This window comes from Pelophylax lessonae (assembly GCF_965119305.1).
Source record: "Pelophylax lessonae genome assembly, chromosome: 3".
NCBI classification, from domain to species: Eukaryota; Metazoa; Chordata; class Amphibia; order Anura; family Ranidae; genus Pelophylax; species Pelophylax lessonae.
The window spans coordinates 12,875,483-12,897,054 of NC_138770.1; the positions used below are offsets into that span (position 1 = coordinate 12,875,483).

Below are 21,572 nucleotides of genomic sequence, written 5' to 3' on the forward strand. Positions count from 1 at the left end.
TGCCACAGTTGTGGCTTACATCAATCATCAAAGGGGCACCAAGAGTGTCCTGGCGGCCAAGGAGGTGACCGAGATTCTGGTATGGGTGGAAGACAATGTTCAGGCTCTTTCTGCAGTCCACATTCCGGGTGTGGAGAATTGGCAAGCGGAATACCTGAGCCATCAGGTGCTGGATCAAGGGGAATGGTACCTTAGTCCGGAAGTGTTTCATCTCTTCATCCGGAAGTGTTTCAACTCCTATGTGTCCAGTGGGGAAGTCCGGAGGTAGACCCGTTTGCATCTTGCCTCAACAAAAAATTCCAGAAGTATGTGGCCACGTCTCAGGATCCTCTGGCTGATGCCACAGAAGCCTTGGTGGCTCCTTGGAGCCAGTATCGGCTGATCTTTGTCTTCCCTCCGATAAAACTCTTGCCGAGGTTTCTTCGCCAGGTGGCGGTGGAAGGAATTCAGGTCATTCTGGTGGCCCCAGACTAGTCTTGTTGGTAGGTAGACCTAGTAAAATTGGTCGCCGATCCTTCATGGAGACTTCCTCTGAGGGAGGATCTGCTGTCCCAGGGGTCGATCTTCCATCCTGCTTTACGGTCGCTGGCTTTAACGGCATGGCTGTTGAAGGGCAGGTGTTGAGAGATAGGGGTCTCTCTGAATCTGTGATTCCTACCCTGTTGAAGGCTAGGAAGGCGACTTCTAGGAAGATTTATCATCGTACATGGAAATCGTACATTTCATGGTGGGAATTGCTGAAGTCGTACCCTCACTTGTTTTCTATAGCTAGGGTTTTGGCTTTTTTACAAAAAGGGGTTGAGCAGCAGTTGGCTTTGGGCACTATTGCGGGCCAAGTGTGGGCTTTGGCTATTTACTTCCAATGTCCATTGGCTGCCTATGCCTTGATTCGCACTTTTATTCAGGGGGTGCGTCATCTGGCTCCCCCGAGGAGATCCCCGTTGCCTCTGTGGGATCTCAATCTGGTTTGTCTGTTCTTCAAAAGCCTCCTTTTGAGAACATTAGGGAGATTTCTCTGCTTTCTTTATCCCAGAAGGTTGCTTTTCTGGTGGCAATTACTTCTGCCCGCAGAGTGTCTGAGTTGGCGGTGCTGTCTTGTCGTTCGCCTTATTTGGTGGTCCACAGAGATAGTGGTCTCCCTAAGATGGTGTCTGATTTCCATCTAAATGAAGACATTGTGTTGCCTTCACTCTGTCCAAAGTCCAAGCACCCCAAGGAAATTGCTTTGCACTCTCTGGATGTGGTTCGGGCGATCAGGGTTTACCGGACGGTCACTGAGTCGTTTAGGAAATCAGATGCTCTTTTTGTCCTTACTGAGGGATCTCGTAAAGGTTTAGCTGCGTCTGCTGCGACTATATGCAGATGGATTAGGCAGACGGTTGTTCAGGCTTATTCATTGAAGGGTCAGGTTCCTCCCTTCTCTGTGAAGGCTCATTCTACTAAGACGCTGAGTGCTTCTTGGGCTTTTCGCTTTAGGCCTCAGTAGTGCAAGTTTGTAAGGCAGCGACTTGGTCGTCTGTGCACACATTTACAAAATTCTACAAGGTAGATTTGTTGGCATCTTCGCATGCATCCTTTCGCTGCAAGGTTTTGCAGGCTGCCGTTTAAAAGAGACTCATTTGTTTCTCTTTAAGGGTTTTTTCTTTCATGTGTGAGCTCCTGTTGTTCCTGGTTGAGCTTCATGTTACCCAGTTGGCTAAGTTTAGCCTTTGGAGTTTACGTTAACTATTTGGTTTGCGTTCTTCCCACCCCTCATGCCTACACTGCTTTGGGATGTCCCAATGGTATAAGATGCATAAGAGCTGCGTAAAATCCTTTTCTCTGAATTCCATTGACAGACGCAGCACCCGCCCCTCTGATATGGGGATGGTTTGTGTCATCTTCTCACTGCTTGCAACAAAACTGGTATGCTGGAGCAGGGTGTGTGGGGTTATGCCTAGAGGGACAGCCACCGTAGGCATGGTAAACTGTTTTTTTCCTGCCTAGTACTACTCCTATAGGGGGCAGCATAACTCAATGGTATAAGAAGCATTGGAGCTGCGTCTGTCAATGGACTTTAGAGAAAAGGATTTTACGGTAAGTTCTTCCAAAAATCCATTTTTTTAGTTAATGTGAGTCCCATTGAAGTCTCTGTTTGGGAATCTTGTTCAGAATTTCTTGCTTACAGAAATCTTTAGTATCAAAACACAATACGGAAACCAAACGATTCCACTGGTAAGGGACTTCAACCCCTTCGTGCCTAAAGGTAAAACAAATGTTAATGCCTAAGCAAAATGTTGCAACTTTGACATGTGTTAGCAAAACCGTATATTCACCGATCAACCATAAAATTATGACCACCCACAAAATATTGAGTATGGCCCCCTTTGCTAAAACAGCCCTGACCTATTGAGGCATGGACACCAAAGTAACATCCACATGAATAGCAGGTTTCCAAGCAGATCATTGCCATCACACTGCATCTGCTGACTTGTTTTTTTTTTTTTTTTTAATTTAGTTGTATAATTCTTGCTACTACCAAAACCCTCCACCAAAAAACAACCAAAATAATTTCTCCTTTTCGGGAAGATCGCAGCAGTACCACATATGTGAATGTTAGGTATTGTTTGTACCCATAGTACAGCCCAGAAACAATGGTACGCATTTTGCTTTTTTTTTAATCCTTCTTAAAACACACTGACACTGACTGACACTGCTAATATGTGATAATACTAATGCTTTTAAAAAAAAAAATCCTGCCCAAAATATACTGACCTTGACCTTTGACCTTTACTTGACCCAAGCCCGAACCCTGGCACTGACCGAAACAAAACCTTGATCTAGCTATTTTTGTTTTAAATTTTTTTTTTATTTTAGATTTGGTTATTTATTACTTTACACACGGTTTTGTTTATTTCTTTCTCCCTGCAAGCTTAGGACAGTCGATGCAACTTTTACCTAAATACTTTAGTAACACTTTCAGTTCAACATGAACAAATACATTGGAGAGTCCCCTAACTATATTTATTAGGCTACCTGGGCATACTTTCACATGGTAGTAGTCCATAGTTGGTGTTCTCCAGGAGTTGGTAGATCTCTAGACTCCTGGTGCCTTTTGAAGGTCTTCAAGGTGCAGCAGTACTCTTTAGCAGCCATCATAATATTCTCTTGAGCAAGAACTCTTGGACCCCGGCCTTCCCCTTTTTTTTTATAATATGGGGAGGTTAGGCTGGGCCCAAAAAAACAGGGAATAGCAAAGTACAACATTGAAGATTTTTCTACCCTAATGCATTGTATGCATTAAAAAAACTTCTGTCAAAAGGTAAAATGGTCCATTTGTTCATCCATGCTTAATAATAACTATTTCGTTAGGAGTACAAATTATTATTATCAGATGAACTGCACATCCTGTATTTACCATTCTTCCAATATAGGTGCTGTTTGACACATTCTGTATGCTAACTTTTTGCTTGTACAAATTATCCAGAAAACAATAAAAATTATGGGAAAAAAATAAACTTCTGTCCACCCTTATATTTACCCAAGCCTTGATCCGGTCCACCTATGTGCATGAGAGCAGCAGCTCTCTCTTCTTCTCCCTGCTTTCAAAGGCTTTGCTGAAAGACCTTCCATGGCTTCATTAGGTACTCTGGCACCCAACTAGGTAGCCAGGCTTATTCGGGCCTCACCCCCAGATGGGGAATTTGCATGTCTTCATCCAACACAGTGTGTGCCCGCTTGTTATTCTTCTCTGTGCCCAGCGTTGCTGCTATTGTTGACTGTGTCCAGGTTGGAGGATGCAAGGGCATGCAGGATAGCTGGGCTCCCACTCCAGAAATGACAGCAGAACTATATAAGGGGTGAGGCAATGGCTTTCTATAACCTGGAGCCAGCATTAAAGTTTTGCACAAGGGAGCTATTTACAGAAACTGGGTATGCTATTTGGGCTTACTATTGTGAGGCAAAGTTCTATTGTATGTAAGGTGATATATTTAATGGCTGTGAGACTGTGCTATGCTTTGTATGGGGGCTATATGTTTATACTCTGTTAGTTATAGGATGAGCAATAGTGAATCTACAGTAGATATAATACCTGGCTGGTGCTTTGGGTTTGGAGTGTTAGTGGGGGTATATGGTTTGTAGCTTTGGGTGGAGTGGCAGTATTTTTGCTGGACTGATAGGAGGTTTGTATATGTTAATGGGTGAATTTGATGTGGTGAATAACGTGTTTTGGGTGGAGTGGGACTGTAGATGCAGGGTTGTTAGTAGTTTTTGAAGCGCGGTTGTATAGGTCAGTGGGGGAATGTGGGCTGCTTGTTTTGAGTGAAGTGGGAGAATGGTTGGATTGATAGGAGTTTTGAAAGGGTGTCTGTATGTGTGGTTGTGTAGTATGCTATTAGTAGTGGATGTATTTGGATGGCTCCTTTATGTTAGTGGTTTGGATGGAGGGATCTATGAGACATTGTTTTAGTGGGATTCGGTAGGTATTTTTTATGGTGTGAGTAGACGTATGTTGGGTTGTGTTGAGGTCAGGTCTTCCTTTACAAGGATGAGAATTGTGCTATAGCTGGTAATTATTAAGACTTCCTGATAAAGCTACCCATCACAAGAATATACAAATAGCTATATATTATATTATTGAATTTGCAGTTATGTTGCTGGTTGGTGTCTGTTACAGCCCCGGTCTCCTCCCTTTGTGGTCCAGTGCTTTGATGCCATCTCTCGCCTCCTTTGACTAGGAGAAATGTTGGGTCGTCTTCACCAGTGATGGCTTTCTGGTGGTGTATTAATTATATAAAATATCTGCTTGCTGTTGAAAGTTGGGGTTAAAAAAAAAAACAACAAATAAAAATTCCCAGCTCGCTTACCAGCCAGCCTTCAACAAACCAAATTGGCCCTTTCTAACAGTTCACATTAAAAACAAGGGGTTTATTTTGCACACATTTGCAAATACAGTAAAAGCGAAAGCTGCAATGGCCACGTCACGGCATCCCAATGTACTCCAGTCCTAACTCCATAACTTTGAGAGTCTCCTGAGTTGGAGAACATACAGTGCCTTGCGAAAGTATTCGGCCCCCTTGAACTTTGAAACCTTTTGCCACATTTCAGACATAAAGATATAAAACTGTAATTTTTTGTGAAGAATCAACAACAAGTGGGACACAATCATGAAGTGGAACGAAATTTATTGGATATTTCAAACTTTGTTAACAAATAAAAAACTGGAAAAATTGGGCGTGCAAAATTATTCAGCCCCTTTACTTTCAGTGCAGCAAACTCTCTCCAGAAGTTCAGTGAGGATCTCTGAATGATCCAATGTTGACCTAAATGACTAATGATGATAAATAGAATCCACCTGTGTGTAATCAAGTCTCCGTATAAATGCACCTGCACTGTGATAGTCTCAGAGGTCCGTTTAAAGTGCAGAGAGCATCATGAAGAACAAGGAATACACCAGGCAGGTCCGAGATACTGTTGTGGAGAAGTTTAAAGCCGGATTTGGATACAAAAAGATTTCCCAAGCTTTAAACATCCCAAGGAGCACTGTGCAAGCGATAATATTGAAATGGAAGGAGTATCAGACCACAGCAAATCTACGAAGACCTGGCCGTCCCTCTAAACTTTCATCTCATACAAGGAGAAGACTGATCAGAGATGCAGCCAAGAGGCCCATGATCACTCTGGATGAACTGCAGAGATCTACAGCTGAGGTGGGAGACTCTGTCCATAGGACAACAATCAGTCGTATACTGCACAAATCTGCCCTTTATGGAAGAGTGGCAAGAAGAAAGCCATCTCTTAAAGATATCCATAAAAAGTGTCGTTTAAAGTTTGCCACAAGCCACCTGGGAGACACCAAACATGTGGAAGAAGGTGCTCTGCTCAGATGAAACCAAAATCAAACTTTTTGGCAACAATGCAAAACGTTATGTTTGGCGTAAAAGCAACACAGCTCATCACCCTGAACACACCATCCCCCACTGTCATACATGGTGGTGGCAGCTTCATGGTTTGGGCCTGCTTTTCTTCAGCAGGGACAGGGAAGATGGTTAAAATTGATGGGAAGATGGATGGAGACAAATACAGGACCATTCTGGAAGAAAACCTGATGGAGTCTGCAAAAGACCTGAGACTGGGATGGAGATTTGTCTTCCCACAAGACAATGATCCAAAACATAAAGCAAAATCTACAATGGAATGGTTCACAAATAAACATATCCAGGTGTTAGAATGGCCAAGTCAAAGTCCAGACCTGAATCCAATCGAGAATCTGTGGAAAGAACTGAAAACTGCTGTTCACAAACGCTCTCCATCCAACCTCACTGAGCTCGAGCTGTTTTGCAAGGAGAAAGGGGCAAAAATTTCAGTCTCTCAATGTGCAAAACTGATAGAGACATACCCCAAGCGACTTACAGCTGTAATCGCAGCAAAAGGTGGCGCTACAAAGTATTAACTTAAGGGGGCTGAATAATTTTGCATGCCCAATTTTTCAGTTTTTTATTTGTTAAAAAAAATTTGAAATATCCAATAAATTTCGTTCCACTTTATGATTGTGTCCCACTTGTTGTTGATTCTTCACAAAAAATTACAGTTTTAAATCTTTATGTTTGAAGCCTGAAATGTGGCAAAAGGTCGCAAAGTTCAAGGGGGCCGAATACTTTTGCAAGGCACTGTATATATTATTGTATAGAGTAAGGGTAGGTATGCCTGGGGGGAGCCCACCCTTCCATAAAGTTATAGGGACACACTGGACATCCAGCAATAACACAATGACAGCAAAGATATCCACTGCGTCCTCTCACCAATAATACAAACAAATGGCAACCACCAACCGATATCTGGCATTTGCAGCAAGGAACACAAGGAAGGGCAACACACATGTCAAAAAAACAAACAAAATTTCCCATCTCACTTACCAGCCAGCCTGCAACAAACCTAATTGTCCTGTCTAACAGTTCACCTTAAAAACAAGGGTTTAGTTTGCACACATTTGTAAATATATGCGTAATCTGCAGAGGCCACATCATGGCACCCTAGCGTACTGCAGTCCTAACTCTATAATTTTTAGAGTATCCCAAGTTGGAGCACATACAATATATAATAATAAATAGATTTAGGGCAGGTATGGGTGGAGGGAGCCCATCCACCTTTAAAGGTAAAGGGATGCACTGGACACCCAGCAATAGCACAATGGCAGTGAAAGTATCCAGTGCATCTCCTCACCAATGGTTGAGGGGAAAGTTGTGAAATTAAAGTTTTAATAAGCCATTTGGATAAACATTAGGGTAAAAACTGTCATTTGGTTCTATATGTGAAATATAACCATGTTTTTTTACTGTTGAATTAAAGTAGAACTATAGGCAAAACATTTTTCTTAATTTTGGATAGAGCAAGAGAGGGTTATAACCCCTGTCAGAATTTTTTTTTCACTTTCTGTGTCCCATTGTGGATATTTCCCTTCACTTCCTGTCCCATAGCCAAACAGGAAGTGAGAGGAAAACCCTGCAAATTAAGGGAATCCCTTGTGGACCCCCAGGTCATCAGTGTCCCCATTGGAAGGTTCCCCGTCTATTGCTTTTCTGGGGACAGCCCAAAATTTGGGATTTTCTTTTACTTTCACTTTCAATGATAATGGTAAACAGGACAAATAGAGAGATGAATCGCCCTAATGGGGGCACAGACAGCAATAAAAACTGATGGGTGTTCTAATCCCTCTCCACTCCACCCAAAACTAAAACAAATGTTTTGTCTTTAGTTATACCTCTAGATATTTCTGCATTTGGTCCCTAAGGAAACAGCAGTCTAAGTTGTGAAATGCGTCACATTTGGAACATAAGAAATGCGCAGAAAAATCATTACACTGACTATATATAAGTCTTTTAAGCACAGAATGTTGCACCATTTTTTATGGGAAATTGCGGAAGCATACCAATACAACTGATTTTGATCAGTTGTATTTTGATTTTGATTTTATTAAAAGATTGTGATCAAGAAGATTTGTACTTTTATTGTGCTATTCTTGCCTCTGGTATGGAAGCTTTAAAGTCCCTTATAGGTGGAATTGGTTGGTTCCTTATTGTGTTTTGGATAGTTGATTTGGGATGTGGCACTATACGATTTTCCCCAAGATTTGGTTGGCTATTTTTTTTTTCTTTGGTAGTTTGAGTTAATTTGAGGTTGAATAGTAATAATTTATAAATAATAAATAAATATAAATAATTAAATGGTGTCCTGATGCTGTCATTTTCTGGCCAATGTAAAATTGTCCAATCGCTGCACAGGTTCTATCAAATGCTCAATGAGATTTAGGAAACTGCAAATTTTAGATAAGTAGAAAAAATGGCCAGCACCAGGACATTTTTAGTAAGCAAGACAAGGTTGAAATGTAGTAGACACACAGGACATAGGCAGATGTATACCTGAAGGAATTAGGAGACTACAGATGATAGAGCTCTGTAAACTGGCCAGTGACAGGACAGGTTTAATCATGGAGAATAGGACTAACTGGTATATGCCTTACTTTTATCTTACTCTGGTGAAGGTAAGTCATATTATTCCTTACGAATTGTATGATTTTTTTTTTTTTCTCTTTTATTGGTTGAACTGGATGGACTTGTGTCTTTTTTCAACCTGACTAACTATGTAACTATGCAAATGTTTTAGGTGCATCCATTTTGTGTGCTTAGTTTTGTTTTTTTTTTTTTGCGTTTTGTTTCACGTAATGCAGTGGTGTTCTGCAAACAATAGACAACTCCAAGAAAAGATGATTAGTAACAAGTGAATGCTGTGCTTTAAACAACCCAAACCAAAGAGAAATGAAAGCCTTAAAATATCACCCAAAGCAAAAACCAGCAGCAAAAGAAGTAAATCAACCAGAAATTAGATTCAAGAAAAGGGGCTGAAATGGATTTTAATACCCAAAGAGGTTGCAATCAGAAGTGCAGTTTCCTAGATGACCCTAATCTCTTTCTGTGAAGTTTCTCAGCTTTCCCTATCTTCTCCTACAGCAGCTTTCAATACACTGACACTATAGGCTGCTTTGTGCTTCCTTTTATAAACAAGGGACCGTTTTTTCCTAAAGCCCCATTATTGGCCCTTCTAAGCTTGAAGGCCATAATTCAAATGTCATGCAGGCAATATGGTTCGAAAAAATTTTTAGAGAATTTTCATGAAAAGTTTATAACTACTTACAAGAACAGACAACCCCCTCTAATATTATTAAAGGGGAGCTAAACCCACCGATTAAAAGTCTCCAAAATCAGATTGATTCAAGGCATGTCTCTGGTGATAACTGTCACACTTGTCCATTGTGGTTATATCAGATCTAAACCAAACTTGCAATCCCTCATATGTCTGCTGTCATAGATGATCATAGATGACAAAATATATCGCACTGGCAGATCCAGAAAGAAGAGGCTGGTAAAAAAAGCAATCAGAATAGATTGTAAACCAATAAATACACAAATCTTTGCCACACTAAACCAATGATACAATATATCATTGTGGAAGTAATAACAAAATTAACCTAAATTAATTCATGTGATAAGTCCCAAAATAATTCCAACATGGTTAAAAGAAAATCTGACATATCGAAATCAAATGAAAAAAAAAATGTCCCGATTTTATTCAGGATGGTGAAAAGTTTAGGTGTATAGTGAAAATTCCAATCTAGATTGTGTACTAACGTCATAAGACAAAGTGGACCAGAAAAAGTGGACCCTTTAGTTACAAAGAGTCAAATAGGCTGTATCAACTAATGTGTCATCTGTGACGGGAACCTTTCTCATCTTCTCATTATCAGAGGTCACTGCAGTCTCCCAAGCAACCACATAGGGTACTCCAGCATAGAAAAGAACAAATGGGGGGGGGACCTGCATAGTGTAAAACTGTATTAACTGTATACAAATGTACAGTATTAAATGAAAAGAAGCTAGCCACTCACAAGATAAATAAAAAAATATAATCAGAGCAACACTAAAAATTCCCCAGAAGATATTAATCTAGTTATATACGCCACAATTCCAACTGCCCATATATCTTCAAAGCAAAAATATAAAAGTTCAAATTTTATAAGAAACAAAAAACTTGTAAAAACTCCAACTCTATGAAGAAAGGCTATAAAGCAATGTTAACCATTCCTGTATAAATAAGGAAAAAAGATGACCAGCCTCTTGGGAATAAAAAAGTGTCTGCCAGACACTAGGATGCTGTACAAACAGATAAAACACTGCTCCGGTTGTAAGGATAGAAACCGTCAGCATGTGTGTGGTATTGCGGTGTATTCCTTTGGCGTCTTAGGCCCCGCCCTACTAGTTTCGTCACTCAACGTCTTCTCGGAGCAGCAGGAAGCCGAAGGACACCGCATCACTTAGATAGAGGAGAGCCACTGTTCTCCTCCTTAAAATCTGCATACATAAATATTCTGATTTAACATATAAACCTTTCAAGATAACACTTATGACCAAGATATAATTAACATATAAATCTTTCAAGATAACAATTATACATATTGTGACCAAGATTTAGTGTATCAGTATAAGAGAAACATTGTATCCATATAATAAGACTGTTTCTTATCTAAACATATCCGACAATAGAGACACGCCGTGTATTGGACCAAATATAAATCTAAATGTACAAATAAAAGAGATCAGTGTGTTATTGCGGAGACACTCTGTAAAATATCTATTTTTTGGGCCTCTAAACCGGGTTGACCCGCTAATACCAACACACCGTGATCTAAAACATCAATTTAAAAACACAATTTTTTAAATTTCAAAACACAGTGTCCTGGTTCAGGCATACATGGTGATGTCACGAGCGTAAGCTCAGCCCTATGTGTTTCATCACAATTGACGTCATCTAGGACATGGATGTCATGCTCATCACCACACTCTAATAAAAATCCACACAGGAGGGGAAAACACTGATGCCAATTCAGGCCTTAACTAAGCCTCAATATAGTTTACAAAATGGCCCTGAAGCATACGAAATGAATAGCCAAACCTCCTTTTGATTTTCAAAAATGGCCAAGAAATATCCAAGGCAGCCAACCAGGTCCCACTTTGATTTAAATGGAATGGTCATAAATATATAGCAAAAATAGACCCAGAAAAAAGACCTAATTTAAGGGAAGTATATCCGCTCACGTCAGCGTTCCTCAATAAATTAATTCTGTATTTAAAAATAAAAATAATAATGTCCCCTCTTGAGTGGAATTTTAACATTGTCATCTTTTGAGTGGAATTTTAACATAACATTGGCATAGAGACAAAGAGGAGAAAGAATATAAAAACAAAAGCTTAAAATGCAACAAAAGCTTAAAACGCATGAATATAAAAACAAAAGCTTAAAAAGCATAAATAAAAACAATGAGTAAAAAACATCTCCAGATTCAACAGAAGTATCAAATATAAACAATACATTGGCAAAATAAATCTATTTACAATAATGCAAAAAAAAATATATAAATAAAAATCCTAAAAACAAATCCAATGTGTAACTGGGTGATGGTAAAAATCTGTCACCCATAACCTGTTATCTGTACGCTATAGATGATTATATGAGAAATTACACTTTTTTCCATTTGATTTCCACATATCAGATTTTGTTTTCACCATATTGGACTTATTTTGGGACTTATCACATAAGTTAATTTTGGTTAATTTTTTTATTATTTTCACGAAGATACAGTATATGGTATAATTCTTTAGGGCGGCAAAAATTTGTGTCATAGATGATCACATGTGCAGCACCATGATAAATGGAGATCCAAATGCAGATTAAGATGGCACCTTCCTTGGATGTAAAGGACAGGAGGGCTTAATTCCATTTTAGAAGAACAGTAAAGGTAGGTTTACCCAATCAGTGTTTAGGATAAGGAGTTCAGTATTGGTGAGATGAGTCTCCTTTATACATTTGATCAGCCTTAAGGTCCTATTCATACGTGTCTATTTTCATGCAGCAATATGCATGGATGTTGCTGCATGGGGACCCATGTCAATTTGAAATCTTATTATTTCCTATGTGGCTGGTTCCCATCTATCATGTACCTGGCAAAGACTGGAATGTTGTAAAAACCTTTTTTGCACCTCCTGCCCAACATTCCTGAAGGGGGAGACGGAGAATGTGAGGACAGGGAGTGGCACAAGTGCCAGAGTAGCTGGCAAGTGATGTCCACACTTTAAGTGGATAGAGCTAAAAGTTGCAATCCTCAGGACAGGAAGCTGAAGCAGCTTGGTACCAGAGCAGTAGATGGAAGCCAGGCCGGAAAGCAGGTGGCAGTAAGCAACAGCCGGGGAACAAGGGACCGAATCGACAGGCAGAGACAAGTCCAGTATACAGGCCAAGGTCAGAGAAACATTAAGAGCAAGGTTGAGGCAAGGAGCAGAGGCGAAGTCCAGGGAGTATCCGGTTCATACACAGCTAGTCAAATACAAGGTCTCAGGGCATACAGAATAAGCTGGAGACCCCTTAAAAACTTTTCCCAGTGATTTAAAAATTCTGCTGGGCAACAAGTGTGCATGCCAAATGGTATGTTGTACACATGGGAAGCCAACACAGTACATCTGGTATTGCTCTTTCACCAAGACCTATGAGCAGAAGTGCAATGAGCACAAGCATAATAAGAATAAAAGAATAAGTCAGCGCTGGTGTCCTGAGAATTTGGTTTACTATACAACATTTATGTGTGAAAGGGAATCTATATGAAGCCATTCACACCTCCTATGTGTGCATTACCACGTACCCTGCAATGTACCCGCAACAGTGTAACTGTGGACTAAGACTTTTCAGATGAGTGACAACTTACCTCCATTTCACTGGGTAGGGCCAACCGTTATTCCATGAAATTATCCAACCAAATGCCCCAACAATTCATCTTCTAAGACCCCGCCCACTGATTATTCATTGGAATGTGTCTACATTTGCCTATCACTGGAAGAATATTTAATCTCTCTTTCCTGTTTCTCTCACCAGTGTACAATACTGTAAAGGGACATTATCGTGCTGTGATGATCTTTGCTCCGCTATCACCACAAACCAAACCCTGACCGATCTAGATATAATATTGGATGGTGTTGAGAAGATGTCAGACTCAGAGAAGAAACGTTCCTGTGATGTCCTCCAACATGCGGGTTTCGCTGTGTATATAATGTAAGAACTATTATATTGGAGGTAACACGCATACTAGGTCTTAGACTGTGAATAGTAAAATGGAGACAACATTGGATGGTGATGAGATGATGGAAGTGGAATGTTGTTGGGAGGTCTTCTGACACCTGGGCTGCACTGTAATGAAAATGGAAGGATGGGGTGACAAACATTCTGCACAATTTCTGTAGGACTCATGGGGAAAATCAAATCCTACACTATTTACATCTTATTTAGGTCCTACAATCTTCACAAGGTTTTATCTTTAGAGTAAAGTAAAAAAAAAATCTCCCCTATTTCCCCCTATCTATCCAATGTGTCAGTATAACTCAGCCAATCAGATGCGTGTTCTTAGCCTGTACACATTACAGCCCAGCACACCAGGCATACAGTCTGCTATTCCAATGGTTGGATGGAGCATAGGAGACTGACGTACATTGCATGGCTGCAGATTTGTTCATTACACATTGCACACATTTCCAGGAAGACATAAATGTATAAAAGTTTTCCACATTTCTTACAGAGCATGGTATGAGAGCCCCCCCCCCCCTTTTTTTCTATCATCTCAGTGACATTTCCTCATCTAACACTCTCATTTTATTCTTCTGTGAAGGGATAGATTCTGGTATTCTATTATATACGAAAGAAGATTAAAAAATGGTCTGTGGGAACTTGTCTCCTCCTCCTCTGAAGGTAAAACACTGATCCTGATATGAAGAGAATGTCCAGAATGGAATTATATCAGATTAACCTATTCATGACATGGATTATTCATCATTTTCCTTTTCTTCACTTTCAGGTGATGAGTTTTTGTTCTTACGGATGGGTTTGTTACGTTATTCTGGAATGATCTGTTGGTGAGCATTGATCTGTTCCTCCTCTGATTCCTCCATTTTATATTGTATTGTTAATCCTTAATGTATTCATTACTACAAAATAAAAATGGGATTTTTGGATCTTCACACCAAAACTGACACTACTGATAAGACCAGCACACTGGGAAATTCCTGTTCATGACATGAAGATTCCTCCTACACAAGTATAAGCCACTAAACACATAGGGCCAAATTCATTGTACCTCCAATGCTGATTTTGTTCTATTTTACCTCCATTTTGACTATTTTTAGGTGCAAATGCAATTCACTATAACACCATCAGAAACGTTATGAGCAGTGTCAAATTCATTAAGATCAACTAATGTCAGGACTGGACTTAAAAACAGTCCAGCTAAAAGGTGGACTAATTTTTTCAAAATCACAAAATATGGCAGGAAAAAAATAAAAAATGTGTGGGAAAGATGTGTTATATGATTTTGAGCTAAACTGATTTTAAACTACCGTATTTATTGGCGTATAACACGCACTTTTTCCTCCTAAAAATGGAGGAAAAAGCAGCAGTGCGTGTTATACGCCGATATAAAAAAAAAAATGTCCAGGAAGCATTTCTGAGAGCAGAAGGGGCGGGCCAGGCCGAGGAGAAGGAAGGACGAACTGTCATAAGAGCAGAAGGGGGCGGGCTGGGCCGAGGAGAAGGGAGAACGAGCGAGCGCAGTCATCGGAAGTCCTGCCTATGACAGACGTCACACATCTCGGCAGAGGAGGCGGGACTTCCGATGACTGCGCTCGCTCGTTCTTCCTTCTCCTCGGCCTGGCCCGCCCCCTTCTACTCTTATGACAGACAGCTAGTCCTTCCTTCTCCTCGGCCCGGCCCGCCCCTTCTGCTCTCGGCGCTCCTTCCCGGCCTTTTAAAAAACAAATATGGTCAGTTCCAATGGCGCTTGCGAGGCTGCATATTTGGACATTGCGCTTGCGAGGCTGCATTATGGACACTGCTGGTGGGCTGCATTATGGACACTGCTGGTGGGCTGCATTATAGACACTGCTGGTGGGCTGCATTATAGACACTGCTGGTGGGCTGCATTATAGACACTGCTGGTGGGCTGCATTATGGACACTGCTGGTGGGCTGCATTATGGACACTGCTGGTGGGCTGCATACATGGACACTGCTGATGAGGATGCATTTATGGGCACTGGTGAGATAGCCTTTTGATTTAAAAAAAAAAATGTTCTGAGTTCAAAGCTGTTTATTTTAAATTTAAGCTTTTTTCCTGAAATTTCTCTCCAAATATTGGGGTGCGTGTTATACGCCGATAAATACGGTATGTGAAAAAGTTAAGTAGAAAAAAAGATATTAATAAAAGTGTAAAATGCAAAAATAGCTCCAGAGTCAATTTCTGGCAGATAGCCCATGTGAGCATGCTCCAAACCAAAAATTATGCTGAAAATAACGTTTTTGAAAACGTTAGTGGGAGTTTTATTGAATTTGCGGCAAATACTGCCGCAAATTTGCGGTAAAACAGCGCTATTCCGGCGCTAATAAAAATTTTTTTTGCACATATCTATGTATGTCTATATATATATATATATATATATATATATATGAGAATCACAAAAAAATATATCTATATCTATACATAAATATATATATATTTGTGTGTGTGTATATATATATATATATATATATATGTATATAAACACACACACACACACACACACACACATATATATATATATATATATAGATGCCCAAAAATAATTATATGTATATATATATATATGTATGTTTTATTTATTGATTTGCCTATGTTTATATATATATATGAAAAGGAACACTAATACGGCTCCTCCCCGAGAATTAAACATTGTATATGTGTGAAATTAATATATTTTTGGGTTGGTTAGATATAGAAAGTAACAATAATATATCGTTTTTTGCATATGCATATATATATATATATGCAAAAAACAATATATTATCGTCAACAAAATATTATACTCAACAAATTTTTAAAAATAATCCTGCATGCTGGAAATTATATATAGGCGTTTAAAATATTTATTTCTGTGAAAAATGAGTATTTTAAATATAAATTGAAAGGCTAAGAAACTATCAGTGGCATATATTATGAAATAAATGTAACAGTGATTATGTTTGTGTAAATTGCGTTTTGCAAAAATGTTGCAAATATGTATTGAGCTTGATTAAATAAACTGACCAAAATATCCAAGTGGTTAGCACAGCTGCCTTGCAACAATGTATTTGGGTGTTCAAATCCCTGAACTACCTACAACTGTCTGTTGTTATATATGACAAGCAACGCCCCAAAAATAAAACATTGTATATGTGTGAAATTATTATATTTGTTGAGTGGGGAGCCATATTACTGTTGCTTCCTATATAGAGCCACATTACACTCTGAAAAATAGCAGTGTTTGAGCTTGCAAATCTGAGAATTTGCAAATTGATTGAACATATGCAGTGGAACCCCAGAACTCCGAATTCAACAACCCCCCAAAAAAAAGATATATAGATATATAAAAAAAAAAAAAAAAATACTACATCAAGTCAACACACATAAGAAATGCTTTCAATAATCTCAGAATGAGCACAAAGTGGCTTTTTCATTTAGACTAATGGGCCATACACACTATAAGATTTTCTGAAGACTTTTTCCTTTAGATTTACCAAAACCAGATAATATGAGGTCAAACCTAAACACTTTCAATTTGTATGCAATCTGGCAGGCCCTTGCACTACATAGAAAAGGTAAATCTGAAGGAAAAAGTCTTCAGAAAATCTTATAGTGTGTATGGACCTTTAGGCTGGCCATGCATGATCCAATTTTCTTACAATATTCTGTCCAATTTTCTTGAAATTTACCTTCAAGTATGTAGTACAAAGGCCTGCCTAATTGGATACAAATGAAAGTGTTGTTTGGCTTTGACCTCACATTATGTGGTTTGTGGTTAATCTATCAGAAAATTGTACAACAAAAATTGAACATGTATGGCTAGCCTAAGGCTGGCCATACATGATACAATTTTCTTACAATTTTCTGTCCAATTTTCTTGAAATTTACCTTCATGTATGCAGTACGAAGGCCTGCCTAATTAGATACAAGTGAATGTGTTGTTTAGCTTTGACCTCATATTATGTGGTTTGTGGTAGATCTAACAGAAAATTGTACAACAAAAGTTGAACATGTATGGCCAGCCTAAAGGGCCATACACACTATAAGATTTTCTGAAGACTTTTTCCTTCAGATTTACCTTTTCTATGTAGTGCAAGGGTCTGCCAGATTGCATACAAATTGAAAGTGTTTAGGTTTGACCTCATATTATATTGTTTTGGTAAATCTATAGGAAAAAGTCTTATGAAAATCTTATAGTGTGTATGGCCCATTAGGCTGGCCATACATGTTCATCTTTTGTTGTACAATTTTCTGGTAGATCTACCACAAACCACATAATGTGAGGTCAAAGCTAAAAAACACATTCACTTGTATCTAATTAGGCAGGCCTTCGTACTGCATACATGAAGGTAAATTTCAAGAAAATTGTAAGAAAATTGTAAGAAAATTTGATCATGTATGGGCAGCCTTAGTCTAAATGAAAAAGCCACTTTGTGCTCATGCTGAGATCATTGAAAGCATTTCTCATGTGTGTTGACTTGTAAGAAAATTGGATCATGGATGGCCAGCCAAACACTCATTTGTTAGTGAACTGGTGATTTTGGTTTAGGAACCAACAGACCCAATTAATTACTTTGCTGGGCGTTTCCTATACTGGGTGGGTGTAGTTTAACCAAGGTTATATAATGGGATTTATAAGAGCAGCTCATTTGGCCTGTGGCAGGGCCACATGTCTTATGTCCGAATTTGCTTTTGGGTGTGGGGGGGTTTGCTGGCATGCCTAAGGACCCATATTGCAGTAAGTGTATTTTGTTGGATGAATACTTTTCATGCTCTAACTGTTTGGTATAGTTTTTGCAAAGTGTGTCTTTATGTACTCTATACATGTTTTTTTTTTTATTTTCATGCCTCTGTGTAGCTGTATGTTCTACTGATTTGATGGTATTTAAATGGAAAGGCAGGCTCATGCAAACAATTAACATAAAAGTATGTTGGGTATGTTTTATGCTTAATACTAAGGTGTCTACAACTTATTTTGCTTGACTTTTGGATATTGTAAGCTCTATCTATCCATCATATGTTGTATCCTTGCACTGTAATTTGAATAAAAATTACTTGATTTGGGGGTTTTGGGGGGGGGGGGGGGGGTGGGCGCATTTCACATGCCTGCTTGAGTGATTACTGATGTTTTATACATGTTCAATAAAGCTTATTCATTTGTACACAGCTCCTGTTTTTTTGTTTTCTTTTCTTCATATTTGTCTGGATGTACCGTAATTCAGATATCTTTTGTGTCTATTGAATGTAATCCATTTCTTGTATTTTTTGTGTGTGCAATGGCAGTACAGTATGAACATGGGTAGGGTTTCTCCCTTTACTCCAGCGAAGTGTGTATGGGGGGATGGGGGGGAGGTGTGTGTGTGTGTGTGTGGGGGGGGGGGGGGGAGGAGTGTGTGCGGGGAGTGTGTGTGGTGGGGGGTGTGTGTGTGTGTGTGTGTGTGTGGGGGGGAGGTGTGTGTGTGTGTGTGGGGCTAAATTGTTAGAAATAATTAAAGTGTGTATGTATATACAGAATTTAGCTAAAAATATATATAAATTAAGGAATAATACAAAATTTCCATTCAGCCTCTGTGGATGAATGTAACCAAAACATTTAATAAAAAAATCACTAAAAATGATTACTAAATAAAAGATTGCTACAGCGCTCACTCGCCTTTTTTAGTTGGCCTAGGTCAGTGATGATGAACCTTGGCAACACAGGTGTTTTGTAATATTTCCCATGATGCTCACCTACACTGCAGAGTACATAAGCATTATGGGAAATGTAGGGCAAAAACATCTTGGGGGGGGGGAGTTAAGGGTTACCATCACTGGCCTAGGTAAAACATTTCCAATACATTTTAGTTGTCTGTGTGCGCCATTTTTAAAATAAAGCAAAATCTCTTTACAATAAATTGCAAATGGCACATTGGCGTTCGCCCTGGACCAGAAATGACACCAAATTGGCTTGCACACATTCCAGCAAGTGGTCACAATCAACTGGCTAATCATGGTGATGGCCACTTTCAGCTGTGAAGAAATGGCATTCATATGCAAAGTAAGTGTGTGTGTGTATTGATTACCAGTGCAGACCCTTGGGGGATTTACATAGTTAGTGAGGTTGAAAAAAGACATCAGTCCATCCAGTTCAACCTATGGGATGACACTAGAGCCACCAGGGATGCCCACCCATGCCACCATTGATGCCAATCAGTGCTCAGGGAACCTGTTAGTGCCTTCCTCATCAGTGCTGCCCATCATTACCATCTATCAGTGCTGCCCACCAGTGCCAATCATTGCCACCTATCAATGCTGCATATTAGTGTCTCATCAGTGCCTGCCAGCACAGCCTCATCAATGTTCGTCAGTGCAACAAAAAACATATTGATTTACCAAATTTTATTACATAAACAAAAACACATTTTTTTAGGGGTCAAACATTTAGGTCATCTTTTTGCCAATAAAAAAAAAAACCTTGCAGTGATCAAATACCACCAAAAGAAAGCACTATTTTTTTATGAAAATAGTGTCATACATTTGTGTTAGGTACAGGGTTGCATGACCGCGCAATTGTCATTCAAAATGCAACAGTATAAAAAGCTGAAAATTGGCCTGGGCAGGAGGGGGTTAGCTCAATGGTTTAGTGGTTAGTGTTCCTGGCTATAAACACTGAGAGCATGAGTTCAAATCCCAAGTGTGCCATCACCTTCTTAAATTTTAGGCAGCTGTAAATAAATACTGAAACTTGGCAAATGCATAATTGCACCCTGCAGATATGCATGTTTGTTTCTTGAATATACATGGCCATTGACATGCAATTTTAGGTGATGTAGCCAATGTATTACTATGTGGCCAAAAAAAAAAATAATGACACACAACTGTGAGCACACAGGGTGTTATCATGGGTGGGCCTTGATCTCATGACCTAGCAATCTTTGGCTATGAGCTTAGCCCACTACACCAAAGTGCTGAATATAATCAGATCTGCCTGAAAGTTTCAGATGAATAAAGAATGAAGATTGCTAATTAGACAGCTGTGTAGTCTGCTATTAGTAAATCTAAAGGTTAAAACACATAAGATACATAACTATACTTTAAAATTAAAATAAACCATAATAGATGACATTGCTGTGTAATAGTGATTCAGAATAGACAAATTTCCTTTTATGAAAAACACAAAGGGAATTTGGTTAACTCCAAACTCAAATTCAGCCTAAGTTAACTCCAACTCCGAATTCACTAAAGCACCTAGTTGAAGGTTTAACTCCAGCCACTTACCTAATTAGGATGCAATGAGTTTAGGCTGGAGTTATTTCTGGAGAAGTGAGCACTAGTAGATGTTTTAAAAGGGGTCCTTAAAGCAAAAAACAAAAACAACTGTGTGAGGTCAACCAGGAAATAAATACCAAACTGTTAATCCGAGCATGCAGCCTGCCTGGTCAGGAAAGGGTGAGCGTGCGATGGTAATAGGCAGTTATATATTTCTCTCCCCCCTTGGTGGGAGTGGAGATGACCCATCTATAATGGCACTTTTCCACTGCAAGTACCGGCTCGGCTCTACTCGGCCCTGCTTGGCCCAGTTTGCTTTTCCACTGCTGGTACCACATGGTATAGTGTCGGAACGGTTCGGTACGGTACGGTATAGGTTTGCTTTTCCACTAAAGTAGTACTAAGTTAAGTGGGTGGGATAACAACGGGGTGGGTGGGATTCTCTGACCAATCAGTGGCTAGTAGTGACTGCATGCAAAGGATTCTGGGATATGGTACCAGTTTGGTACCTGTTGGAACCACAATCAAGTAGGTACTGTTTTTTCAGAGCCGTACCGTACCGTTCGGTTCCATGCAGTGGAAAAGCAAACCTATACCGTACCGAACCGTTCCGACCCTATACCATGCGGTACCAGCAGTGGAAAAGCACAAAAGCGTGCCGAACCGGTACGGTTCCATGCAGTGGAAAAGCGCCATAAGAATATACAGTACATACACACAGCACAAGGCCGTGTTAACACTACCAGATGTTTCTCTGGGCTGCGTTCCTCTGAGCTCCACAAGGTGGTGATCTCACTTCTACTCAGACAGGAAGTCTCTATGGAAGACAGGAAGTGATGTCAGGTACACACAGGAAGTTCCGGGTGAGAGGTGAGTTGGGAGGAAGTAGAGAAGAAACGTTGCTGGAAGAGGCAGCAGAGGAGGTAATAAGATCTTATTTTCTATTTACACCCAGTAACCCCCCCCCCCCGTCATGTCCGTCCTCTTCCTCCATAGTCACTGTGACGTCTTTTATCTCCAGCAGATGATGGTACACACATATATAGTGTGGAAACCTAGATTAACCCCTTCAGGGGCAGAACATTTCCCCACTTATGGGGTCGGAAAATTCTCTTCATTCTGGAGATTTTTCACCTTTCCCACCAATCACCTTCTCACCT

General features: G+C 39.7%; 1 protein-coding gene across 1 annotated transcript in view; it reads left to right on the plus strand.

Moving 5' to 3' along the window:
- Nucleotides 1-14,197, plus strand: part of LOC309550700 (NACHT, LRR and PYD domains-containing protein 3-like) — an 84,443-nt gene extending 70,246 nt beyond the window's left edge. The window contains exons 5-7 of the mRNA XM_082251034.1: nt 12,958-13,134; nt 13,745-13,824; nt 13,931-14,197. Coding sequence (XP_082107160.1) covers nt 12,958-13,134; nt 13,745-13,824; nt 13,931-13,992 — 319 coding nt within the window. The 3' untranslated portion in view covers nt 13,993-14,197. The remainder of the gene's footprint in view (nt 1-12,957; nt 13,135-13,744; nt 13,825-13,930) is intronic.
- The last annotated feature ends 7,375 nt before the right edge of the window (nt 14,198-21,572 follow it).